Genomic DNA, 27,651 nt, shown 5'->3' on the forward strand with positions numbered 1-27,651 from the left:
GCCTGACCTTCACCAGACAGTAAACAAAGCCACACCTTTAATAGAATGTAGCGATGTGGTGCTCCCCCTTGCAGACATTTTCTATTCCTTGAATTGGAACCATCCAGGAGCATAAATCTGAAAATGAAACAAAGCACATGTGCAACAGATTAGAGATACGTTGGTGGTGGTCTGATTGGGGGAGATGTCCAGTGGCTACCAAAAATTCATTGAACAGAGTATACCAGGTTCCATATTTTCTGTTTTATAAAAAGATGATGTTAAAGATGGCCTTCTGTGTATTTAATTAGAATAAACAGTTTATTTGCTAAAGAGAAAGTGTGCTGCTGTTTCATTAGCTTAAGTAAGCATAAGTAACTGTTTTGGTAATTCTTTGAAGTAATAGGGTACAATGCCAATGCCTTATTAATGCATCTTAATTCCCAATATGTCCTGGGTATGTCATGGATACTCAATCTTTGCTATGGAGGCATAAATAGGCTTGTAATTCCGAATATATGACTACTGCCTTTCTGCTTCTGGTCCATTTTCGGTTCTCAAGTAGCATTACTAATTAAAAGAATCACAAACATCTGTGGTCCTAGGACATTTCCATGACAGCCATTTAAAAAAAAATATCAAAAGTAAATGGAAATGACAGTGGTGTGCTTCAGCTGTAGTGCAAAGCCAGGATTGAGTCATGGTTTCACACGATGTCCGCTCACCTTGTGTGTTCACTGCTTCACCCTCCTTCACTGCTTCCACCCCTCACCCTCGCATGTTAAGGGTGGAAGCAGATTATATTTCTGATTGTAGATTAGAACAAATGGCAGTCTCTAGCATTTGAACCAGATGGTTCTGGCTGCTTCTAGCCAGAATTGCAAAAGAAACAATATGAAGCTGTGATTATATCCCAACTTGAGATCCTGGTCACATTTATTTATTTATTTAGCATATTTGTATACCACCCACTACAGAAGTCTCTAGGTGGTTTACAACATTAAAACAATTTTTTAAAAAAACTTAAAAAATATAAAAGTTCAAATTAAAATAGCTATAAAACTTACTAAATAGCTAAAAAGTTTGACTGAAGAGATGTTTTCAGTTGTTTCCTAAAGGTCAACAGGGATGGAGCAGCTCCAATCTCAGCAGGAAGTGCATTACACAGCTCTGGGGCAACTACAGAGAAGGCTCACCAGTCAAGCTGGTGGTACTCTCAGACAAACCTCTCCTGAAGATCTTAATAGGCAGTGGGGTTCATAATGAAGAAAGCATTCTCTTAAATATCCTGGGCCCGAGCCATTAAGGGCTTTATAGATAATAACCAGAACTTTGTATGTTGCCCGGAAACTTCCTAGTAGCCAGTGTAGTTCTTTTAAAACTGGAGTAATATAGTATACGGGACATCCCAGAGACCAACCTGGCAGCAGCATTCTGCAACAATTGAAGTTTCCAGACTGCATTCAAAGGCAGCCCCACGTAAAGTACATTGCAGTAGTTAAGCCTGGAGGCTACCAGCATGTGCACCACTGTCTAAAGGTCACTCACTTCAAGGAAAGGTTGCAGTTGTCGAACCAGCCGAAGCTGATAGAAAGCACTCCTGACCACTACAGTAGTCCACCTGAGGTGCCAGAGAGAGGGTTGGGTCCAGAAAAACTTCCTTCTGGGGGAGTGTAACACCATTCAGAACTGGCAGATCTATCCCATTTCCCAAACTGTGGCTTTCTACAGTGAGCACCTCCATATTGAATCTCCATTGGTTATCCCTTATCCAGACCATTACTGCCTCAAGGCAGGCATTTAGGGAAGTTATGCCATTGCCTGATGAAGCTGACATGGAGAAATAGATTTGGGTGTCAGCAGCGTGCTGATAACGCCCTGCACCAAATCCCCTGATGATATTTCCCATTGGTTTCATGTAGATGTTAAAAAGCATTGGAGACAAAATGGAACCCTGAGAGACACCATACAAAAGCTCTCTCTTCAAGAAGAAATAGTCTCCAAGTAACGGCTTTTCTGAAATCTGCCCGAGAGATTTGAGTGGAACCACTGCAAAGCAATGGCCGCAATGGCGGCACTTGCTGTTTGTTGTTGTATTTGCGACATTTGCTCTTATTGCATTTGTTCTTAGTGCCTGTTCTTGTGCAGCCAGTATTAAACCCTCTGTTTCTTTCTTCAGGTTGCCTTTCTTAAACCATTGCCAGGTCTTGGTGATGTTTGATTTTCCACTTATATTGTGCAAATATTGACCATGCAGTGGCTGCTTTTTCCATTTTTCTGCTCGGTTCTTGACTTCTTCTTTCTTGTAGGCCTGCTTTGTTTCATTGGTGTTGAATAGTTTCGCATTATTGACCATTTGAAGTGCATCTTCTTCACTGTCCTTGATATATTCTTCAAGGCCTCTTTTCTCCTCCTCTACTGTTTGATGGACTTGCAGCATTCCTCTTCCACCTGAGCTGTGAGGGAAATAGAGCCTATCGACATCACTGCGGGGGTGCAGAGCATGATTGATGGTCATTATTTTCCTGGTCTTACTATCTAGCTTGTCTGGCTCTGCCTGGGTCCAGTCTATTATTCCTGCAGTGTATCTGATAACAGGTATAGCCCAGGTGTTTATGGCTTGTATGTTGTTCCCGCCATTGAGTTTGGACTTTAGGATTTTTCTAACTCTCCTGATGTATTCACTTCCAATTTTTCTTTTAACTTCAGTGTGTGCAATGTTTTCCGCCTGGAGAATGCCCAAGTATTTGTAATGTTCTTTCTCTTCCAGGTTCTTGATCTTGCTTCCATTGGGCAGTTCTATTCCTTCTGTTTTTGTTATTTTTCCTCTGTTCATTATTAATGCAGCACACTTGTCTAGTCCAAACTCCATTGCTCTATCGCTACTGAATATACGGACAGTGTTTAGCAGTGATTCGATTTCTGACTGGGACTTTCCATACAACTTCAGATCGTCCATGTACAGCAGATGGTAGATTTGACTTGATGTTTTAGATGTTTGGTATCCGAGGCCTGTTTTGTTTAGTATTTGTGAAACTGGAGTCATGGCGATTACAAACAGAGGGGATAGTGAGTCCCTTTGGAAAATGCCTCTTCTAATGCTAACCTGTCCAAGTGTCTCACCATTGATTGTTAACTGTGTACTCCACATGCTCATTACTTATTAAATACATATCTGAATGTTTTTGCTGACACCAGTGGTTTCTAAACATTTTAGTATCCATGTGTGAGGCAATGAATCGAAGGCTTTCTTGTAGTCAATCCAAGCAACACTTAGATTTGTTTTTCTTCTCTTGCAATTTTCTAAAATCATTTTGTCAATCAGCAGCTGGTCTTTTGTTCCTCTGGTGTTCAAGCAATTTCCTTTCTGTTCAACCGGAAGCTGTTTGTTAGTTGTGTTGCATCACTTCATCTGCTATTATTCCAGTTAATAATTTGAACATGGTTGGCAGACAGGTTATCGATCTATAATTACTTGGAACTGCACCTTTTGCTGGGTCTTTCATTATGAGATGAGTTTTCCTAGTTGTTAGCCATTGTTCAATATCACCTCCTTGCAAAATGTGATTGAACTGTTTTGATAGTTGTTTATGAATGCTTGTTAGGTGTTTAAGCCAAAAGTCATGCAGTTCATTGTCACCTGGTGCAGTCCAATTTTTCTTTTTCTTTGCTCTTTCACTTATTAATTCTGGTGTTATTATTAGATCTTGCATTTGCTGGTTACATTTTTCGACCTCTATCACCCAGCCTGCTTTTTTATTATAATCTATTGGATTGCCCCATAGTTTCCTCCAGAATTGCACTCTTTCTTCTTTATTTGGTGTTTCTATGTTTCTTGCAGTTTCTCCTTCTATGCTTTGGTAGAAACATCTCTGATTCGACTGGAATTGGAGGTTCTGCCTGTGTTGTGTAATTCCGGCTTTGTATCTGCTGATCTTCTTTGACACTGCTGTTATTTGCTGCTTTATTATTTCCAGGACTTCTCTAATTTTCCTTGAATCTAGGTGGTATTTTTGGATCAGATACTGTTTGGTGTTTTCATTCTTCAGATTCTTGTCTTTCATATCTTTCAGTTTACTAGCATCTGATCTAAGCCTGGCGATTTTATTTTCTAATCTAATCTTCCATTTAGGTGATGTACTACTTTCTTCTTTTACAGGTCCACTGATCTTATATCCGAGCTCTTGTGGTGGTGTTGTTGCTGTACTGTACATTAGTTGGTTTGTTTCTTGCAAATTATTGGTTGTTATTTCTGTAATTTAATTTCTTTCATCTCTGTGCAGTATGAATTTTGGCAATCAAGGCAAATCAACCCTGTAATTTAACTTGTGTTAAATTTTAATGTTTAATTTTAATGGAGAGCCAGTGTGGTGTAGTGATTAGAGTGTTGGACTAGGACAGGGGAGACCCGAGTTCAAATCCCCATTCAGCCATGATACTAGCTGGGTGACTCTGGGCCAGTCACTGCTCTCTCAGCCTAGCCTACTTCACAGGGTTGTTGTGAGAAGAAGCTCAAGTATGTAGTACACCTCTCTGGGCTCCTTGGAGGAAGAGTGGGATATAAATGTAATAACTAAATAAAATATCTCATCTTTGCAAAGCAGCAAACTTCTCATGTTGTATTGACATATTCTCCCTTCCCTGACTTCCCTTGTGTGTGGAAAAGTTTTTGATGAAAATTATTCCTATTTCTTTTACATGTTGCCAGTTCAGTTATGGTTCTGTTCTGTGGAATAGCCTAGAATACAATCCACAAGGCTTCTCTCATGCACAAGTCAAAATTAATTTCAATTGGACTTGGTGAAGTGTTTTGTGGAATGTGCACTTAGTAGTTCTAGTTAAATAGCTTGGTGTTAAAGTAAATTCCAACTGATGCTTTGAAAACAGACCATTACTCAGCGTTGATTTGGACTTTGCCTCTCAACTTCAGATGTAGATTTTAAACTGTTCTAATCATGAATGTGGACCGTGTAAAGCTGCTCTAAAACCTATAACATAATTTTTGCCATAATCTGACAGTATTAGAAACTTCACAGCCTTTTAAATGGAGGCAATGGATACAGATTTTTCTATTTATAAGGAAGGCTAAAATAAGGAGTGAAATATGTTATATTTCAAAACATCATTTCTGTTATTAATTACTGTCTCTTCAGGCAAATTCCAGGATATGAGTTGTGGAAGGTTGGGGGAAAGTGGGAACATTTAGTTTCACCAAGTAAATTGTTTTCCAATGTTATAAACTTTTACAAAACTTAAAAATTGCCAAGTAGCAGTAAAAAAACAACAACCCACTATTCTCTTGTATAGATAGTGTCTTGATATTTACAGATTTTAGCCCAAGAGAGTGTGAGCTACTGTTCGTCATGCCCCATCTGCTTGACTATCTTGCTTGCAATTTAAATGATAAATATGGAGATTCAGTTTAATGTAGAAACTTCTAACATTCAAGACTAATCACATGTTGCTGCAGTGGACCGTTGCTTTAGAATGTGACTTGTCATACATCTTTTACATGAGCATGTGTGCACGTGCGGGGTGGGGGGAGGTTCAATTCGTAAATCAGCAGATGTGAAGACAATGTTGAACCCTTGTCCATCGCTTCCTCCCCAAGCCAGTTTTCTTCTAGTCAGACTCCAGGACCTGAAATAAGTCTGGCCAAATGGGCAGGTTGTTGGTGGAAGCCGGTAAGTGCGTGAAGGGCTCAGTATCCTTCTCTGGTTGCTGCTTCTGTGTTTGAAATTGACTGTCTTACTGCTGCTTTACACAACCCATCCTGTGTAAGTTCTTTGATTTCATGCACACTCTGGCTTTAGATGGTGATAACTGCCACTATCATACAAGACTGTAAAGTCAAACCCTGATGTTTGGATCTACCTTGGAAGACTGCTCAAAAATGGTTGCTAGTTGAGAATGTGGCAGTCTGTCGGGCCAGTCATATGGTTCACGTATTGTTGGAATTGATACAACTATGTTGGTTGTTAGTTAGTTTCCATACTCAATTCATGATGCAGATATTGTGCTTCTAAGCCTTTAAGTAGCCTGATTCCAGGGCATCTCATTTTCCCCTCATCCCCTCCATGTGTCATAATAAAGTGCAACTTTGCTCCTCGGGTAGGCCCTTTTCCGTTTTTGCTCCTCCTTTTTTATAGTACAACTCTTTCTACAGGATGATTGCAAGGTTAGCTGTTCTTACAAAGCAGGTAAAAACTTGTTCCTCCAGACTTCTGTTGCTTTGGATCCATGGGAATGACTGGCTTTTTAAACTGTTATTATTGTCATGGTTTTATTAGTTGTATTGGGTTTTAACACTGTAATAATTCTTATTAAGTTGTTGGTCACCTCAGGGCTCTTTTTGAGCTGAAAGGTGTACAGAAATGGAAAGAATGGGTAGTATGTAAAGCCATACTGGAAAGATAAATGTTTCCATGTGTGGTAGCTGATGCTTCAGTATAGCTTTGCTTATGGTTTCATATGATCTTTTAATTATTGTGATTAAACACTTACGATACTCCCAGAAATGAGCTTCACACTTGGAAAATCTTCACCTAGTTCAAGGGTATTTTCCCTCCCTTCTGCAGCCATTCACACCACATCCTACACTGTTGCCAAAAGTCCCTTGACCCTCAGAAGCAGCTTTTTTTTGTGGGGGGGGGGGGGGGAGAGACTGCAGAGGGGAATAGGGGGCAAAGAAAATGGTGCACATTATTGTACAACTGCTTCTCAGGATGCTACCCATTACTGCTACAGTTTCCCCCCATGTGGCTAACAGAGTCAGCCAATTAGTTTCTTGTATTAAATGTTAAAATAATCATTGTCCCCTCCCAGCTCCATATTTTATCAATACAGTGATGTTGACATGACTTTCACAATGGTTAACACTCATATAAAAGAGCACTTTAGGTATAATCAAGGGCATAGGGTGACTGGTTAAGGTGGTACTCAACAGAAATGTTACTGCCTTGTGGCTCAAAAACATAACGTTGAGGTGCCACACATTTGGTACTTGCATTTCTTGTTCTTCAAACTGAGAACATTGATGGTCTGATTGTGCACAATAAGAATTTCTTTTCCTTATTACTAAAACAGATAATCTAAACTTTGCTGGGTTTATTTGAAGCAGTTTCTTCACTGTCTTTCCCTATTCCTATTTGGACACTTTTAATGAGTGTATGATAGCTGTACACTCATGGAGCTTGTACAACTTTGTGTGATTTAAAAGTGAAGCTGGGTACAGGCCCTTCAAATGCATGTACAGATAAGAAGCATACTGCTATACCTGTGCTCAACGTAAAGTGCAAATAATTGCGCACATAAAGAGAACTGTGCCTCCCTACACTGAACACACATTGCACAAATGTTTAACATCTAAACAAATGTTGAACATCTAAATACAGCTGCTGACTCTACTCCTGACTTATATGGACTCTACATTAAAACACAATTGTAGTGTTTGAAACCAATTTTCAAAACCATGTTGGGTTTCAAGACCAACATCTGCATTTCTGCTTTGAATTGTTTATCAGCATGACAACAAATGGCTAGTACAGTGGTCCCTCGACTTACGAAGTTAATCCGTTCCAAATGCACATTCGTAGGTCGAAAAGTTCGTAAGTCGAAAAGCGGTTTCCCATAGGAATGCATTGGAAATTGATTAATTCGTTCCGGAGCCTAGGAAAAAGACCCAGACACCCAGTATTATGTGCAAAACTCTTTATCAAGTGCACTTTAAAGGCATGCAAAATGCTAGGGATGTGCATGGTCCGGAGCAGTCCGGACCGGCACCGAAGGGGGGCCTTCCTTTTAGGGCGGGGAGGGCTTGCTTACCCCTCCTGCCTCTTTGCCCCCGCCAGAGGCCGTATTTTACAGAATAACGGGGCGCTGGAAACTAGCCGCCCCCCCGCCGCCCCCCCCCGCTGCGAGCAGATTAAGCCCCAAACTACTGCTACCACTGCCGCCGCCGTCGCCCGCCCGCCAGCCCTCCCTCCCAGCCGCCCGCCCGCCCGAGTCCTCACCCGATGATGCCATTGAAAACAAGGAGAGGAGCTACCGAACAGAGCTCCTCTCTCTATGAAGTCCTGCCGGCTACTGAAGCTTTGCGCGCGCACATGCGCACGCCGATTGCCGGAGGCCCGGTCTACCCGCCGGGAAAAGGCCTGGTAGACCGGCGTCCTTTGTGGCGTGCGCATGCGTGCGTGCAAAGCTTCAGTAGCCGGCAGGACTTCATAGAGAGAGGAGCTCTGTTCGGTAGCTCCTCTCCTTGTTTTCAACGGCATCATCGGGTGAGGACACGGGCGGGCGGCTGGGAGGGAGGGCTGGCGGGCGGGCGACGGCGGCGGCGGCAGTGGTAGCAGTAGTTTTGGGCTTAATCTGCTTGCAGCGGGGGGGCGGCGCGGGGGCGGCTAGTTTCCAGCGCCCCGTTATTCTGTAAAATACGGCCTCTGGCGGGGGCAAAGAGGCGGTTTTCCGTTCGGATGTCGAAAAATTCGTAAGCGTGCAGCCACTTTTTCCTTTCGTAAGTCGAAAAATTCGGATGTCGAGTAGTTCGTAAGTCGAGGGACCACTGTAGATGGTGTGATGGTAGGGAGAGGGCCAGTCAGGTATTATCCATCCCTTACCTCTCCCAGAGTTCTCTCTTCTTTGGGTTCTTGTTGCCACAGTCTCCTTAATACCACCCTAAAGACCTCTGTGAGGAGGACTTGGTTCTCTTAGGGTTTGTTTGGTAGGAATAAGTGGCTTCCAGCCTTCTTGTGTACACTGACAGGGAAGACACAGCCGACCACAACTAACCTTTTGGAATTCTTTGAGAGTGAAAACAGGCATGTGGATAAACGTGATCTGGTTGACATAGTATACTTCCAAAAAGCTTTTGATAAAGTACCCCACCAAAGGCTGTTGAGTAAACTTGGTAGTCATAGAATAAGGGGACAGGTTCATGTGAGGATTGGTAACTGGTTGCAGGACAGGAAACAGAGTAGGAATAAGGGGACAGTTTTCACAATGGAGGTAGGTAGGAAGTGGTGTCCCCCAGGGTTCAGTACTGGGACCAGTGCTCTTTAACTTGTTCATAAACGATCTAGAAGTTGAGGTGACCAGCAAAGTGGCCAAATTTGCAGATGACACTAAACTATTTAGGGTAGTGAAACCAGAACAGATTGTGAGGAACTCGAAAAAGATCTATCCAAACCAGGGGACTTGGCAATAAAATGGCAAATTATCTGGCTGGGCAAGGTAATTGAGAGGGTGGTAGCCTCCCAGCTCCAGACAGTCTTGGATGAAACTTATTATCTTGACCCATTTCAAACTGGCTTTCGGGCTGGCTATGGGGTGGAGACTGCTTTGGTCAGCCTGATGGATGATCTCTAATTGGGAATTGACGGAGGAAGTTTGACTCTGTTGGTCCTTCTGGACCTCTCAGCGGCTTTCGATACTATCGACCATAGTATCCTTCTGGAGCGTCTGAGGGGGTTGGGAGTTGGAGGCACTGCTTTGCAGTGGTTCCGCTCCTACCTCTCTGGCAGCTTCCAGATGGTGTCCCTTGGAGACTGCTGTTCTTCAAAATCTGAACTTTTGTATGGTGTTCCCCAGGGCTCCATACTGTCTCCAGTGTTGTTTAATATCTACATGAAACCTCTGGGAGAGATCATCAGGAGATTTGGTGCAGGGTGCTACCAGTGACACCCAAATCTATTTCTCCATGTCAGCATCATCGGGAGAGGGCATAACCTCCCTAAATGCCTTCCTGGAGTCAGTGATGGGCTGGATGAGGGATAACAAACTGAGACTGAATCTGGCTAAGACGGAGGTACTCATTGTCCGGGGTCAGAACTCAAGAGATGATTTTGATCTGCCTGTTCTGGATGGGGTCATACTTCCCCAGAAGGAACAGATACGCAGTCTAGGGGTGCTTCTGGATCCGATCCTCTCCCTGGTGTCCCAAGTTGAGGCGGTGGCCAGAAGTGCCTTCTATCAGCTTCGGCTGATACTACAGCTGCGTCCATTTCTTGAGATGAATGACCTCAAAAGAGTGGTACATCTGCTGGTAACCTCCAGACTGGATTACTGTAATGCACTCTATGTGGGGCTGCCCTTGTACGTAGTCCAGAAACTACAGCTGGTCCAGATTGCGGCAGCCAGGCTGGTCTCTGGGTTATTTCGGAGAGACCATATAACTCCTGTATTGAAGGAGCTACACTGGCTGCCAATATGTTTCCGGGCAAAATACAAGGTGCTGATTATAACCTATAAAGCCCTAAACAGTTTGGGCCCTGGATATTTAAGGGAACGCCTTCTTCTGTATAAACCCCACTGCCCACTGAGATATGCTGGAGAGGTCCGTCTGCATTTGCCACCGGCTCGTCTGGTGGCTACTCAGGGATGGGCCTTCTCTGCTGCTGCCCCAAGGCTTTGGAATGCGCTCCCTAGTGAAATAAGAGCCTTTCCATCTCTGACAGCTTTTAAAAAGTCTTTAAAAACACATCTCTTCACCCAGGCTTTTAATTAATGTTGTTTTAATGGTTTTAATGCTGTTTTAAAATATTATTTAAAAAATTTTTAATTGTTGTAATGTGTGTGTTCCTCCCCCACCCCATTTTTGTCTTAACGAATGTTTTACTTTGTTTTTATTCTGTTGTAAACCGCCCAGAGATGTAAGCTTTTGGTGGTATAAAAATGCTTTAATTGATTAATCAAATTTAATTAATTAAATAAATGTGGTTCAATGTAAGCAAGTGTAAAGTGATGCACATTGGGGCAAAAAAACCCCAGCTTCACATTCAGCTGATTGGATCTGAACTATCGGTGACTGACCAGGAGAGTGATCTTGAGGTCTTGGTGGACAGCTCATTGAAAGTGTCGTCTCAGTGTGCGGCAGCTGTGAAAAAGGCTAATTCCATGCTAGGAATCATTAGGAATGGGGTGGAAAATAAAACTGCTAATATTCTTATGCCCTTGTAGAAATCTATGGTGCGGCCATATCTGGAGTACTGTGTACAGCTTTGATCACCATATTTTAAGGATATTGTAGAACTGGGAAAGGTGCAGAAGAGGGCAACCAAAATGATCAGGGGCCTGGAGCACCTTCCTCATGAGGCTAGGCTACAGTATCTGGGGCTCTTTACCTTAGAAAAGAGGCAACTAAGGGGAGACATGATCGAAATGTATAAAATTATGCATGGAGTGGAGAGGGTAGACAGAGAAGTATTCTTTCCTCTCTCACAGTAGAACTAGGGGTCACTGCATGAAACTGAAGGTTGGGGAATTTTGGATCAACAAGAGGAAATACTATTTCACACAGCACATAATCTATGGAATTCTTTGCCATGGGATGTGGTGATGGCCACCAGCTTGGATGGCTTTAAAAGGGGCTTAGACAAATTCATGGAGAACAGCTCTATCAATGGCTACTAGTCTGGTGGCTGTGGGCCACCTCCAGCCTCAGAGGCACAATGCCTCTCAATACCAGTCACAGGGGAACAACAGCAGGAGAGAGGGCATGCATATATCTTTTGCCTGTGGACTCCCCAGAGGCATCTGGTGGGCCACTGTGTGAAACAGGGTGCTGGACTAGATGGGTCTTGTGCCTGATCCAGCAGGGCTGTTCTTATATTCTAACCACTGTTCCCGCTAAGGTGTGCAGCTTCCAGGCTCCTGCACAGATGTTTCTGAAGGTGCGCAGTCTTTGCTCTTCCCCCCGCCCTGCCACTGGGAAGATTTCCGAGCTTTCCCCCTCTCCCCGACTGGTTCACCGTGCTGCTGCACCTCCTCCCCCGCCCTCCGGCAGGGCCGCCACCCTCTCCAGTTCCAGCTTGGAGCACCAGAGGACGGAAGGCGGTGGTGACAGACCCCCCACCCCACCCCCAGTGGCCTAGATGGAGACTGGAGCTGGGGGAAGGGGGAGGAGTACCGGAGGTGGCGACTCCCCCTGGCAGGAGAAGAAAAGTTAAAGTTTGCACCCTGTACATGCAATAAACTACTTTATGTGTGTGTCTGTGTGAGTGAGTTATGTGCGCACACTGCCTCAATGCTGCTGCCCAGGATAAAACTTTTTCCACTGATTTAAAAAATTAGAGGGAACAATGCTGCCAACATTCCTTTGTCTTTGGGGTTTCTGAAAAACTGTGTGAGCCCAACAGACATGAGGAAGATTAGGGGTGCAAGGAGCTCGCCAGTGGCTGGGGACAAGTTCCTGCTGGTGGTTCCCACATTTTGGGGGGCACGCACGCTCAAACCACACACCCCAATGTCTGTTGTCTGCAAGCCCCTATGGAAGGTATAACACACTACTAACCCCACACAGTCAAAAAAATAATAATAATTTTTTAAAAGTTTTATTACAAGCTTAGAAACAAGGGTCAGGGTAGAAGGAAGAACCCGGTGTATAAAAAAGTAAAAATTTCTGAATTAGTTTTTAACCTACAGGCCTGATTTGCAGGAGAACTAACAGGTTATATCTTTCTAGGCCAACTTAACTAGGGAGGAACAAATGGGGCTGGTTACAGCTCACCTGCAGGACAGAAAACAATGGAGGAGAGAACATATGACTTCACCAAATCAGATGGAAGTAGGCGTGACCAAAATTACCCTTTACAACCAATAGGAGCACTGTTCCCTCTAACAGGGATTCCCAGATGTTGTTCACTACAACTCCCAACATCCCCACATGCAATGGCCTTTGGCTGGTAATTATTGGAGTTGTAGTCAACAACTGGGAATCACTTTTAGAGGAAACACTGAATAGGAGGTGACATCTCTCAGATTCAGAGCTAGGAACAGATTTGCTAGGAGGGCATCAACCCCATTGATAAACTGATCGATAAGACCATGGGGTGTTTGAGTCTCTTGTTTACATCCCCAAACAGGGCTGAAAGAGAGGTCAAAACTTATTGGCTCTGGCCAACTGGAGGTAATGGATAGAGAAAAAGAAAAATGTCTGACTCTTTGTAGTTTTTAGGTGACACTGTGAAATCAAATGGGAGGCAGGAGGAGGGAGTGCAGTGCAGCTACCAGCAATGATAGTGCATGGTAACTAAAGCTTGAGGTTGGTAGTGCACATGCGCTGCCAGGCACTACTGTAGCTATGACCATTCCCATGGGCATATCGATGTAACAGCTCTTAAGCTAATATTTTATTTTCTTAATTACTGCATTGGAGATAGATAGATAGATATTTTTATATATAATATATATATTTTCCCCTGACTGTCCTGGCAGCTTGTTTCCCTAACAACTGCAATATTAGCTTATCATAGTGGCAGAGACATACATTTGAAAGCTGATGCATGTTGGTATTTCTTTCTTTGCTCCTTCAATTTCAGAGTTGTAAATATCCTGAATGAATGTGTCCTGGAGATGATTCAACTCTAGATGTGCCTGTGATTTCCAGATTTAGTTGTTGTGGATTCTGGCAATGGCAACCAGACTGCTTTAGCAGAATAGTACTATTGGGATCGTTATTTACTAAGATCTTTATATCAGTGGTGACAAATTTGAATTGCACCTCTGGGGAGAATGTCACTCTGGGTAGCATATTAGTGGTTCCTAATACTGCTCTACTGCTTGAGGAGTGTTTAACGCTTAATATTCAACCATGGTTTAACTTTTGAAAAACACAGCATAACCACTGTTGGGAGTAAAATACTAACAGTGGTTAAGTTTAGTCTTTTTCTTCTGGATTAGACGAATTACAAAGAAGTACACTTGGGCCACTGGAAGAAGAAGAATGGAATGAAAATACTGATAGGAGAAACAGTTCCATATAAGGAAAAGCATGATAACAGTATTATACTAGCACTAATCACAGGGCTCTGTGGAAACCAAGAGTTGAAACCGACTCGACGGCACACTTTACCTTTAACAGCGAGCAGAGTTAAGATAAGGAGTGGTTCCAACATTCTACCATTATAAGCCCTGATCATTCTGTTGGTCATAAAACTGAAACCATCGTCCAATCTACTTGACCCCATGCAGCTATTAACTAAGTGATCAAAGAGAGTCCTCCAGATTTGATGCAGATCTGTTGAAAAATGGCTGAGATTCAGCAATTTAAATATCACTCGTAAAAAGGGATGCCTTGTTCGTTTGCTATGCTTTTTTGCCATTAAATAACATATATTTTAGCCTACTTTCCTTAAGGAAAGTATGCTTGTGAGATCACCCATAATTCCGTGTGTCCATTCCCCCCCCCCATCAATTTTGCAATGTCTGGACCAATATGAACCAAATTGGGTACAAATTGTAGGGACACCTCAACAATGAGTTTTTGATGATGTCATTCACCCCAATTCAAGATGGTGGATGCGTGAACATTTAAGGCACAAGTGGGCTAACATGTAGACTCCCTAACCATTTGGGGCCAAATTTGGTGCAGTTGTAGTGAGTGACACAAAGGGGACACCTCAGTGGCATAGTTTGTGATGGTGTCATCCACTCCAATTCAAGATGGCGGATGTGTGAACCTTTAAGGCTGAAGCGACCTAACTCATGAAGATGGTAATGATCAATTAAGATTATAGTGAAAGGAAAGTAGGCAGATTAGTTCTTACCAGAACAACTTGTTTTTAAAATTATCTTTAAAATGTTTTTTAAATGCATGTATGCGCTGACGCATAAGCCTGTGTTTTGAAAAATATAAATCCAGTATTTCCTGAGTTGTTATCCTCTGAACTCTTAACAATAACAGAGTAAAATCAACAAAGGGTGTTTATTGTCAGTTTTGTCCACTGAGGGTTCTGAAGCCAGAATTGGAAGGGAAGTCCTGGTGACTGACTTCCGGATTCTGAATGTAGCTGCCTGATAAAGAGAGTCTAGAACAAGGCTGCACAACTTTGGCCATCCTACAGATGTTAAACTACAACTCCTATCATCACTGATAGTTTACCATTGTGGCCAGAAATGATACATATTTTAAACTTCAAAACAAGAAATTTTATTTTAAAATAGTTAAATTCAAAACAATAGTTCTTGTGCAAGACAGCAACCAAATGAGCACAAGGAAGAAACAAAATATGAGCAAAATGCATCCAATCTATCCGGCACAAATACTGGGCTCTAACTCAGAGTCCTGACCAAGAGTCCCCTTGCAATCACCCCTAGTCAGCTTCTGCAGCAAGACTGGCTTTTCCCTCGCTCAGCCTCAGATCTTGCTCTTCCTTCCCAGTTCTAGGGATTGAGTTCCCTCCCAGACTGTTCCTTCAGCGGCTTTAGGAGTGATCCATTTCTCCTAAAGGAATGTCACAACTCTCCCTTTGACTGCTCAACTTTCTTTCCAGCACTAGTTCTGATTAGCTCTTGACAGCAACTCCTTCTCTTTAACTCTCTTCAGCTCTCCAACTTGCACTGCACTAAGCTCTGCTGAAGGCAGCCTTCTTATATTCTCTTTTCCCTCCAAATGTTTTCAAACAAACCAATCAACAAACCAATACAACTCAAGTTGCCTCAATTATTTACTCTATCAAATCAAACCAGTATATTTCTTCTTCCTCCAAAACCCAACTGTAGAACAGGAGCTATGAAATTTTGACCTCTGCTCAGCTTTTTAACATAGGGAATACGGAAAGCAATTGCAACACAGAAATCCTGTATACACAGGGCCGTTGCAAGGTTGGAGTGGGCCCAGAGACAAGATTTTAAAATGGGCCTCCTACACACTGAAGCTCAGCTCATGAAGTAAAGATATCTTAAATGAGGCTGAATAGTGGTCTCACACACACACACACACACACACACACACACACACACACACACCCTATGTGCCACAATAGAACATCATCCTAAATTATTTTTTTTAAGCTTTTGTTAATTGTGGACGATGCAAGTCATTTAATGGTACTAGAGAAAGACAAGCTGTGGTAGCTCCAGGTCTTAACACTCACATCAATTTTGGAGGATGAATACAATTGAAGGAAGCCCGGGCAGGTGCGTCGCTGGGGGAGTCAGTCATGTGACTTGCCTCTGGGGGGTCCCCAAGGCAGTGGGCCCCCAGAGAACTGTCCCCCCTTGCCCTATTATAGTTACACTCCTGTATATACAAAAAGAGGAGGTTCAAGCCTCCTCTTCAGGCCTCATTCCTTCACAAAGGTAATATATCCTTACTTGTAGTTACCTATAAGTGTGGGGGTCTACATTTGAGTAAGGCTCAATGAGTAAGAATGGATGGTCTATTTGCAACCAAGGAATCAAGAGTAAGGAGTAAGGTTATGGGTCCACTTACAAGTAAGGGCGTCAAGTGTACTTGTGAGTAAGGTAGATGTATTCATGTATAATGGGGTTAGAGTATGGTGTCTCGTTTATAAAGCAACATAAAGATAGAGTGCTAGGGAGTTTACTGAAGACACATACATAGGTCAAGAAAGGACAGTTTGGTGGAATTTGGTGAAAGGCAACTGAATAATCTTCAGGCTCCATTTCTGTCTATGAATATAACTTAGGACACTCCTGTGGTAAGCACTGAGTACTGGGGAGATCCTGAGAAAAGGTGGGGGAATTAAGCTGGCTTGGAAAACTGTACATACTTTGTTTTATGTCGATATCACTAGTGAAGCAATGTTAGTTAGGATGTCAAATGGTTTATAAATCTAACTACAAGTAGGTAAAAGAGTTGCTTTCCTCAAGCTGGGTTTTTGTTTTTCAATTGTGCATATAAAGTGTGCCTGTTGTATGTGTAAATGCTACAAGCACATTTTTTGAAATGATTGTCTCATGAAGATACATGCATCAGAGAGCTGTGATTAACTATGAAGCCCTGTTGTCTGTACGTGCAGTGGCTTCAAACACATTTGCCAGGATGTGAAATGGCCTTGATCCAAGAGCCTGAAGCAGGGATGTTCATGAATAGAGATTTGTGCACAGATTAGAAGCTGAACAAGTTTGTGGGGCTGCCGAACCGATTCGACTGTGAAGGGTGGTGCTGCAAACTGGTTCAGCTTCAGATCTGTGCACGGATATCGATCAGTGCACATCCCTAATGAAAATGTGGGTTTTTTTCTTTATTGGTTGAAAAATTGTGAAACTGACAACTGATTAAAATTCTATACTTCTATGTAAATTAACTTAAACTAGTTTAACTGAATGCAAGTAGTTAGAAAACATTAAAATCACTTTTAATAAAGCTAAACTATAATTGCCTGCTTCTGCAACTGCTGTGGAAGTATTAGAAATCTTATTCTGGTAATTGTGAATCTTTGGGTTTCAAAGATTTAGGAGATCTCAAATGTTTAGCCTAGATGTTATAGTATATTAAAGGCTCATTTGAAGAGTTCTATTTCTTGTGCATGAAGATGATTTTAATTTTTTCATTTATATCCCATTATTCTGTTGTGTTAACATTCTCCTTCAAGGAGCATAGGGCAGACAAGGTTTCCAAAAAGCTTTTGACAAAGTTACTGACCAAAGGCTCTTGAGTAAACCTAGCAGTCATGGGATAAGGGGACAGGTTCGTGTGTGGATCAGTAACTGGTTGAAGGACAGGAAACAGAGGATGGGAATAAATTGACAGTTTTCATAATTGAGCGAAGTAGGAAAGGGGTCCCCCAGGAATCGGTACTGGGACAAGTGCTCTCTAACTTCTCTTCTCTGGTTGGTTCCATGACTGGTTGTTCTAAGGCACAGTCATTTAGCATGTCTAGAAATTTGGCCTCTTTCATTACCTGAATGTGTGAATTTACCCAGTCTGTGTGTGGGCAGTTGAAGTCACCCATTATTACTGCCCCCCCGACACCTCTCTTATTTGCTTCTCCCACTCCAGATCACTCTGTGTGTCACTCTGTACTAGGGATGTGCATGGATCAATTTTTTCTATTTGATTTGTGCCCCAATTGATTCGTCACTTATTTATTTTGTGTCCGAATCTATCCCCCCAAATCACTCCAGATTCAAATTGGATTTGATTCGGATTGATCCAGACCACTTATAAAGGTTCTAGGGGCATATGTAGGGGTTGGGCCTAGGGCCAACCATATTTGGTTGGTGGGTAGGTCCCCATGGGTGCCACCTGCCATACAAATGTCAAGGCAGTGGGGCACTTAATTGATTTTTTAAATATATATATTTTAAAGTTTTTACTGGTTACTTATATTTCCGTCATAGGAATGGGGATTCGAATTAGCCCTATACATGGATCCCCAGCTTTCATTTTTTTTAAAAAAGAAGGTAAGTTCTAGCCCTTGTAGAAGACTCTTTGGTGTGTAATGAATTTTCATAGGGATTTATTATGAGGAAAGATTATTGGACACCAGAGTCTAAACACTTTTAAAAAAAAACCTAGAACATAAACTGAGTAGCACCCCACTGCATTGCTGGTGGGAGGGGGATGTATTTGGTTCCTGGCAGCTGACAGTTGGCAGCTGGGAATCTGGGGGAATTAATAGGAGGAATCTGAATCTCGAATCAAATCTGGTGCAATTCAATATGGACCTGAATCTAGCCAATGGACCACAAGGGCAATTTGTTCTGTCTCCAGATCACCCAAATCAGCTAGATTCAGGTACAAATAGATTTGTACCCAAATCAATTCACACATCCCTACTAGTAACGTATTTCCTTACAGTCCTTGTATTGTCACCCATAATGATTTTGTGGAGGACTTGGGTCCACCTAGTTTTTCTAGCTTGTTGGAGTCTATCCCTTCTTTAATAGTGCTAATCCTCCCCTCCCTGACACTTCTGTATTGTTTATATCCAGGAAAAACTGTGCCCCACTGGTTCTCGCCATCACCAGGTTTCTGTTACACCCACCATATCTGTTTTCATTAGTAACCAGGCATTCCAGCTCACCCATCTTCACTTGGAGGCTTCTGGCATAGGTATAAAGACACCAGGTCACTCACTTGGTGTTGGTGTGTGCTGTCTCCCTTTTTGACCTTTTTGGCCAGTTGTCCTGTGTTTCCCTCTGCGAAACTCTGTCCCTTTCTAGTTTAACCAAAATGTGTGCACCCTCACATCTTAGGGGTGTTGCTTGCTGAACCAGATACCACCCAGTTCCTGTCAGCAATTCCCCAAGTGTCATTTTAAAATCTGCTCTGCAACCTTTTTTATTTTAAGCAGTCTGGCTCCATCTTGGCTCAAGTGGAGCCCTTCCCTTTTGTACAGGCTTTGCTAGCCTCAAAATGTATCCTAATGCCTAACAAATCTACACCCCTCCTCCCGGCACTACTGTCTCATCCATGTATTGAGACCCCTCGGCTATGCCTGTCTCACTGTCCCTGCATGTGTAACAGTTATTTTATTAATTTTTATTTTATTTTACATATTCTTATACCGCCCCAAACTTACGTCTCTGGGCGTTTTACAAGAAGATAAAAACAAAAGTAAAACTTAAGTTTCTTGTTTTTGTTTTTAATTAATAACACAACAATTTATTTTTTTAAAAACAATATTCTAAAACATTAAAAACAATCAAAACATTATCAGTTAAAACTCTGCTAACTCTGAAGTTAGCACTTCAGAGAATGCTACCCTGAGGGTCCTGGACTTCAGTATGCTACCTAGGAGCCTAAATTTGGCTTTCAGGACCTACCGACTGCATTTCCCAACATCATTGGTGCCAACGTGCACCATGACAGCTGACTGCACTCCAGCATTGCCTAACTGCCTACCTAGATGCAACGTGATATTCGCAACCTTTGCACCAGGCAGGAAGTCACCGTGTGGACTACACGCAGGTCACAGACCCTTCTCTCTATGCCCCAACAACCGAATCACCCACTACTAGGAGGCCTTCCCCACAGAGGATACTGGAGGAGTATCCTCTGAGAGAGAGGATATGGGTGCATCACCCAACGAAGGGGCCCCTGCTAGTGTTTGCTTAGAATGATGTCCTCCTTGCCTGAGACCCTCATTCTCCATGACAGCAGAAGTGCTGTCAGCCTTGGAGTGGGATGCCTCTACCACATCTCTGAGGGTCTCATCCACACACTTCTCTGTCTCCCTGCGCTTCTCCAGGTCAGCCACCTTGGCTTTAAAGGAATGAACCTGTTCCCTGAGAGCCACGAGCTCCCTACAGCAAGCACCCACCCATGGCTTGTGCCCCTCAGGCCAATAGTCATACATGCAACACTCTGTGCAATACACTGGGCAGCACCCCCGCACCTGCTGGCATTCTTCCTTTGTAACTGGTTTGAGTGTCTATTTAGAATTTATAGGGCTTGTTCATCTGAAGCTATGTATTGGGTGCAATTGTCAGCTAATTAAAGGTTTTAAGCTTTGTCCTCCAAGAAAATTATAGAAGCCAGGTAGTACTCACCTTATCCTTGTGCTATGTGTCTCCTCTGGGATGAAGGGGGGACTCTTATGTGCCTCCCCACAGAGTTCCCCAACCATCTTCCGCTAAACTCCTGCAAAACGTCTTCCATATCTGCAAACTCCTGTTAGCAAGGATCTTGGGAGAAAAGCTCTTCTGGTCCAAGCTTTGTCTTCCAAAACCTGCTGGATATCTGACTTCCTTAGGAATGTGACCCCTCCCAGAAGCTGAGTCACTCACCTGGAATTAATCCCCCTGTCAGGCTAACTGCTCCTGTGTTGTCAAAAAACATACTTCTAGCCATCCAGAAATCAAACCCTAGAAAATACTAGCCTTAACAAACTTAGCTTCTCCATACCCCTTTGTTTTCTTGTTGATTTGTTTCCTTGTGGTGTTCCTTGCTTGGTATCTTCTTTTGGAAAGAAGTACAAGCTTGTTGCCTCCTCTGCCTTACAGATCTGCTGGCAGGTAGTTCCCCCATCACATCAGTATCCTACACATATCAGAGCCACAACCTCCTGATTAGTGGTTAGCAAAGTTGGATGAATCCCACCCCCCCACCCCCAATGTAATTTATCACCTTAATAATTTTGTGACCTGTTAGCTGGCAGCAAAGAAGGTGGCAGAGAAAACCAAGCAGAATAAAGTGCAGTATATCTGCCCCAGAGATGAACAGGAAAGTGATTAACTAATCAAATCAGCCAAAGGGTGTGTGTGTTCAGTCTTTCTAGTATTGCAGTTTTCAGCTAAATATAAAGTACTTTTTAAGAAAAACTATAACAGAGCACTGGCTCTTGTTTCTACCAGCTCTTTCTGTTCTATCTGTACTTTTCCCAGACTATGGGAAACACCTATATTGGGCAGCAGCAATATAGGAAGATGCTGAAAGGCATCCTCTCGTACTCTGTGGGAGGAGGCAATGTTAAACCCCATCTGTATTCTAACAGAGACAACCACATGGCTCTGTGGTCACCAGACAACGACTTGACGGCACACTTTACTTTTATTGTATGTGAATAACAGTTGGCAACACTATGAATTCTGAAATTGTATGTTTGTGCATGAATTATAATAGTAAAGATAGCTGATTAGACTGAATTTGTTCAAATAACTATCTTTGTAATTACTATGTTTAGTTTTCACATCTGTCTTTACTTTTCAGGGTGCTGGTTGCTGTATTAAAAGTTGCTAATGAAATTGATGGAAATGTATTGATGATGCCTTTTTAAAATCTTGAATCACTGAAGTCATGGAAGATCTTTGAGCTCTTGAAAACCTATATCTTTCCTAATGCTGTAACATGTGGTTATGTTTTCCCTTTTTCAGTGGAGGCGATAGTGGAGTTTGACTACAAGGCTCAGCATGATGATGAGCTGACGATCACTGTAGGTGACATAATCACCAATATCAGAAAAGACGATGGAGGCTGGTGGGAAGGACAGCTCAAAGGCAGAAGAGGTTTGTTCCCTGACAACTTTGTAAGAGTGAGTACAAAGTGAAAACTGTTACTGTCTTGTGTGTCACTGACTTGTGTTATGTTCAGATGTAGGTTTGCCAATATATTTTTAAGTTGTTATAAGATTCGTTGTCATGAAAGCCAACACAAAGGGTCAGTAAATTCATGTAAGCATTTCCACAATAGGAGGCTTAACTCTTTTTTTCAGCTGGCTGTTTAGTCAGAATTGCCCCAGATTTTTCCGGGGGTGGGGAGGGGGTTCAGCAGAAAAACAGTCTGCAGGAAAAGAATTAAGCACCCCTGCTCCTGTTTTTCCTCCATTCCCAGACTCCGAAGGTTGTGTCTCATTTTAAAAAAAAAGTTTTGGGGATTATATACAGTTTGTCTTCCATACTTTTATAAGGTTTTTTTAAAAAAAATTCTTGATTATGATCAGACAAAGTGTAAATGATAGTGGTGAACTGGTAGGGAGAAGGCTGCTTTGGATGGGATTTCATCTTTGGATGAAAGATCAGGTGCACAGCTTGAGAAGGTGACTTCTGAACCCTACTTTGCTCCTGGGTTCTGAGGTAGTAGCTGCAGTACAGCTGCAAGTAATATACCAGCCAAAACGGATTGTGAGCAGCTCCAGAAGGATCTCTCCAAACTGGGGAAGTGGGTGACAAAATGGCAAATGCGGTTCAATGTTAGCAAGTGTAAAGTGATGCACATTGGGACGAAAACCCCCAGCTTCAAGTATATGCTGATGGGATCTGAGCTGTTGGTGATGGACCAGGAAAGGGATCTTGGGGTTGTGGTTGACAGCTCGTTGAAAGTGTCTATTCAATGTGCGGCAGCTGTGAAAAAGGCAAATTCCATGCTAGGGATCATTAGGAAGGGGATTGAAAATAAAATGGCTAACATTATAATGCCCTTATACAAAACTATGGTGCGACCACACTTGGAGTACTGCATACAATTCTGGTCACCACATCTTAAAAAAGACATTGTTGAACTGGAGAAGGTACAGAAGAGGGCAACCAAGATGATCAGGGGCCTAGAGCACCTTTCTTACGAGGCAAGACTACAACACCTGGGGCTTTTTAGTTTAGAAAAAATACAACTGCGGGGAGACATGATAGAGGTCTATAAAATAATGCATGGCGTGGAGAAAGTGGAGAGAGATTCTTTTCCCTCTCACACAACACTAGAACAAGGGGGCACTCCATGAAATTGATTGCCAGGAGGTCTAGGACAAACAAACGGAAGTACTTTTTCACACAACGCGTGATCCACTTGTGGAACTCTCTGCCACAGGATGTGGTGACGGCCAACAACCTGGATGGCTTTAAGAGGGGTTTGGATGACTTCATGGAGTAGAGGTCTATCAATGGCTACTAGTCAGAGGGCTGTGGGCCACCTTCAACCTCAAGGGTGTGCCTCTGAGTACCAGTTGCAGGGGAGTAATGGCAGGAGAGAGGGCACGCCCTCAACTCCTGCCTGTGGCTTCCAGCGGCATCTGGTGGGCCACTATGCGAAACAGGATGCTGGACTAGATGGGCCTTGAGCCTGATCCAGCAGGGCTGTTCTTATGTTCTTATGTTCATTCTGCTGAGAGATCTGTCTTGGAAGTATTTGCTGAAAAAATATATTGGTTGACATCCAGACTAACGCTGTAGTGGCACTATGGGGGAGGGACAATTTTGCTGATCTCCCCTTCCCTCTGAAGCTCACTGTGCCTCCTGAAAATACGTTCTTGTGTGACCCTCAAGGACACATTTTTGGTGGGAGGGGTGTCAGAGGGATGGGCAGATTGGCAAATCGCTGTTTCCCTATAGCGCCACTGCAGCTTTAATCTGGATATCAGTCATAGAAAACTTGTAAATAAAATAAATACATAATGCTAAGAAGTTGCATTGTGATCGCCTCAGTAGGTGCTAGTAGCTTTACCTATCGAGAAGGTGATACAAGAACACACAGAGGACCAAATTTATCCCCCAAATAATCAAAATACTCTGCCAAACAATGGATGCATATGGCCTCTAGGGGTGAGTCCGAACCGGTCTGGCGGCCATTCTAAAGAATGGCCAAACTGCCGGACCGGTTCGGCCCTTGCTGGTTCGGGTCCGGGTGGGGGGTATTGCTTTAAGGGCGGGAGGGCTTGCTTACCCCTCCCGCTTCTTTGCTCCCTCCAGCGCCCGTATTTAACAGACTAACGGGGCGCTGGAAACCAGCTGCGCCCGCCCCCCCGCCACAGGCAGATTTACCCACCAAAACTACCAATACCCCTGCCGCCGCCGTCGCCCGCCAGCCCTCCCTGCCTCCCTCCCTCCCAGCTGCCCGCCCGCCCGCCCGAGGACTCACTCGATGCTTTAGAAAAAACGAGAGGAGCTACCGGACGGAGCTCCTCTCGCTACGAAGGCCTGCTGCATACTGAAGGCACTTTGCGCGTGCGCGCATGCACGCGCCGCAAAGGACACCAATCGCCGGAGGCCCGGTCTACCCGCCGGAAAAGGCCGGGTAGACTGGGCCTCCGATCGCCGGAGGCCCGGTCTACCTGCCGGGCCGGGTAGACCGGGCCTCCGGCAATTGGTGTCCTTTGCGGCGCGTGCATGCGCGCACGCGCAAAGTGCCTTCAGTATGCAGCAGGCCTTCGTAGCGAGAGGAGCTCCGTCCGGTAGCTCCTCTCGTTTTTTCTAAAGCATCGAGTGAGTCCTCGGGCGGGCGGGCAGCTGGGAGGGAGGGAGGGAGGGCTGGCGGGCGACGGCGGCGGCAGGGGTATTGGTAGTTTTGGTGGGTAAATCTGCCCGCGGCGGCGGGGGCGGGGGCGGGGGCGGCTGGTTTCCAGTGCCCCGTTAGTCTGTTAAATACGGGCACTGGAGGGGGCAAAGAGGTGGGAGGGGTAAGCAAGCCCTCCCCGCCCTTAAAGAAAGGCCCCCCTTCGGTGCCGGTCCGGACTGCTCCGGACCGTGCACATCCCTAATGGCCTCCTCCCTAGGTCTGGACACTCATCAACAAATGCCACTTTTGGAAGACTCAATATTTGAATTGATTCAATCAGATACCTACGTTCCAGTAGCATTACCTTTGATACTTACAGTGGCCCAGGTCATTAAAACATGGGGAAAGGGCATCAGTCTCTGCATCCTCCAAAAAACTGTATAATATGTATAGGATCCAATAGGAGGACACTGCCTTTTTAACTAAACACCCTGTGTCCTACTGAATTGTTGTTGAATCTGCCCAGTCTTAAAATAGACAATGCCTGTTGTCTATTCATTTTGATAGAGAAGGAAATAAATTGGACACATTGGGCAAGCAAGTCTATTCTACTGCTAGTCGTCCGCATTTCAAACCACCAAACATGTTGGACACATTACCAGCACTTCATCTTAGCCAAGTTGGTGCCATTCCTCAACCAACTTCAGCAGGACCAGAAGGATGCAGCTCTGGTCATCTTAAATGAGGGCCTTCATGTGGCCAAACAGCAGTTGCAGGCTTCCAGGCATCGTGTAGCAATTTCTTTGAGGAGACATGCTTGGTTAAGGTCTGTCTATTGGCCAAAAAGGGCTTCCCCATCAATGGGTGGGGAACATCTCAACATCTACGTTGACCTTTCACTCTAGTGACTGCTTTCGCCACCAGCACCATTTCCAGCATCGCACACCTTCCAATCCCACTTTTGGCTCTAGACTTCGAGCTGCTCTCAAGTTCAAGACATCCTATTCAAAGAGACCATGACGCCACCACATCACCCCTATCAACGTACTACGAGGCATGATCTGCTATAACATCAGATGTATGCGTTCTGGCTATTGTACAAAATGGTTACAAAATCAAATTCCAAGTCCTACCTCCCTATTCAAGAATTCGGATCATGTCCCCCTCTCTATATATTGTCCAGGAGGACCGATCCCTTCTGTAGAAGTGAGGCATCAAGAAGCTATATCACAACCAGCATATAGGTTTTTACTCCCACTTCTTCACAGTCCCCAAAAGGGATGGAGGGTTAAGACACATCCTTGGTCTGAGAGGCAGGAATGACTACATATACTACAAAAGGTTTCACATGATTACCATCCCCATGATTCTATGTCTCCACTTTCCAAAAGCTTGATTTGCCTCCATAGATCTGAAAGACACCTGTTTTCATATTTCTGTAGCACCCCATCATTGAAAGTATATTAGTTTCTGTATAGGTTCCTTTACCTACCAATATGAAGTCCTTCCACTCAGACTTCACAAAGTGTATATCCATTGTAGCAGCTCATCTCTGCCTTCAATGCGAAGGATGTTCCTATAATTGACAACTGGCTTCTGGTCGCAACCACATACGGCTGGCTCTACGCCTCCTCAACTGTCTAGGCCTGCGAATGAACTACAAAAAAATCAAAACTTGTGTTTCTGGGCACATCCGTTGACTCAAGAGCCATTTTCTATCTTCCCCATGAAAGACTATCTTCCCCACCAAAGAATTTAATTGGTATGCTTCTGCACTATACACAGCCACAGCATGAAGTTTGTGCAGTGATTGCTAGGCCAGATGGCCTCATAGACAGCAGTGCTGCCTCTTGCCCACCTACGCATGAGAGCCTTGCAGTCATAGCTCCTCAACAACTTCCATCCCCAGAGGCACACTCAATGCAAAACCTTACAGGTGCCTTGCAGGGTTTAGAATAGTGTGCTCTGGTGGATAAGGATATCCAACCTTGCCCAGGGTACCCCCCCCCGCTTTTTTTTCAGGCCTTCACCCAACCTAACCATCACTATGGATGCTTCCACCTTAGGTTGTGGGGCACACTTCAGAGACCTGAAGTGGTTGCTGGGACTTGGTCCCTAATGGAGCAGAAGCAGCATATCAGCTACCTGGAATCGTTGGCCATGTTCAAAGTGTTCAAGGTGTTCCACCATTGGATAGCCAGAAACTCTGTCATCATCCTCATAGACAACACCACAGCTCAGTCTTATGTGAACTGACAAAGAGGCATGGTGTCCAGGTAACTATTCTGCCTGGCAGTGCTCCTTTTGGTGTGGTGCTTGGATTGGAGAATGTGGCTGTTAGCAGTTCACATTCAGGAGGTACCCTAGCAGATGCCTTGAGCTGACGGAACTCGCTTTCCCATGGATGGGAGCTGAACCCTGGAATTTTGTAGATGGTCTTCCAAAATGGGGGGACTCCCTGTTTAAATATTGTTGCAACCTTCCAAAATACTCTAGGTGTCAACTTTTGCAGCAGAGCAGGGACAGACCCAAGGTCCAAGGGGAATGCCTTCCTTCGGCACTGGTGTCTGCAAAATGGGGCCAAATGCATCATGATCACACCATGGTGACTGAGACAGTCTTCACCACCCTTCAACAACTGTCACAAGGAACTTATCTTCACCTTCCATTGATTCTGCACCTGCTGACTGGGGACCACGGCCATCTCCATCCAGCTATTGACTCACTGCATCTCGCCACCTGGAAAATGAGAGCATGAATGTGTTTAGCGTTCAAGTACAAGCATTCTTGACAGCTGCCAAAAAAATGTCCACACAAGTCTTATGCTGCAAAGTGGAGACGTTTCATCCATTTTGTGGAATCCAATACCATGTCTCCTACCATGGCACCTCTTCTGTTGATATTGGAATAACCTTTAGCCTTAAAGAAGAAAGGCTTGTCTCACTCCTCATTGCATGTCCACTTGGCAGCATTAGGAGACAGACATAACCTATTCTGTTTTCTCACAAACTCATTTAAAGGTTTTTAAAGGGCATGTTTCATATGTTTCTGCCCAGTTCCTAAGTGTTCTCCATCTTGGAATTTATTGTTGCTTTCCATGAATATCTGAATGTATGATTAAAGCATTTAGAGCATATATATATATCTCATATGCTATAAATATGCTTCTGCTTTCATTATCTGCTGACTTGCTTCTGAACCCAGGTTGTTGTTTAAATTTGGTGGACAGGTCTATAATCATGATTTTGGATTCTTGTATATAATTCCACGTGGCCAGAATGTTA

The 27,651-nt window shown here is 43.8% G+C and overlaps 1 protein-coding gene and 1 long non-coding RNA gene across 7 annotated transcripts in view; one reads left to right on the plus strand and one right to left on the minus strand.

Annotated features, from left to right (window-relative positions):
- LOC128350180 (uncharacterized) lies at window positions 1–27,108 on the minus strand. The gene is made up of 3 exons (XR_008319192.1): window positions 27,030–27,108; window positions 25,860–26,024; window positions 1–117 (listed from the first exon to the last, which is right to left on the minus strand). It is a non-coding gene; the product is annotated as an uncharacterized LOC128350180 (long non-coding RNA).
- Window positions 1–27,651, plus strand: part of SH3KBP1 (SH3 domain containing kinase binding protein 1) — a 285,503-nt gene that overhangs the window by 18,175 nt on the left and 239,677 nt on the right. For 3 of the 6 annotated variants that reach the window (XM_053307972.1, XM_053307970.1, XM_053307973.1), the window contains exon 2: window positions 21,538–21,669. In XM_053307972.1, coding sequence (XP_053163947.1) covers window positions 21,631–21,669 — 39 coding nt within the window. In that variant the 5' untranslated portion in view covers window positions 21,538–21,630. Of the gene's footprint in view, window positions 1–21,537; window positions 21,696–27,651 lie in introns of those variants that run through there. The other 3 variants (XM_053307968.1, XM_053307969.1, XM_053307974.1) reach the window with 2 other exon arrangements.

Source organism: Hemicordylus capensis, chromosome 3 (genome assembly GCF_027244095.1).
Source record: "Hemicordylus capensis ecotype Gifberg chromosome 3, rHemCap1.1.pri, whole genome shotgun sequence".
Taxonomy (NCBI): Eukaryota; Metazoa; Chordata; class Lepidosauria; order Squamata; family Cordylidae; genus Hemicordylus; species Hemicordylus capensis.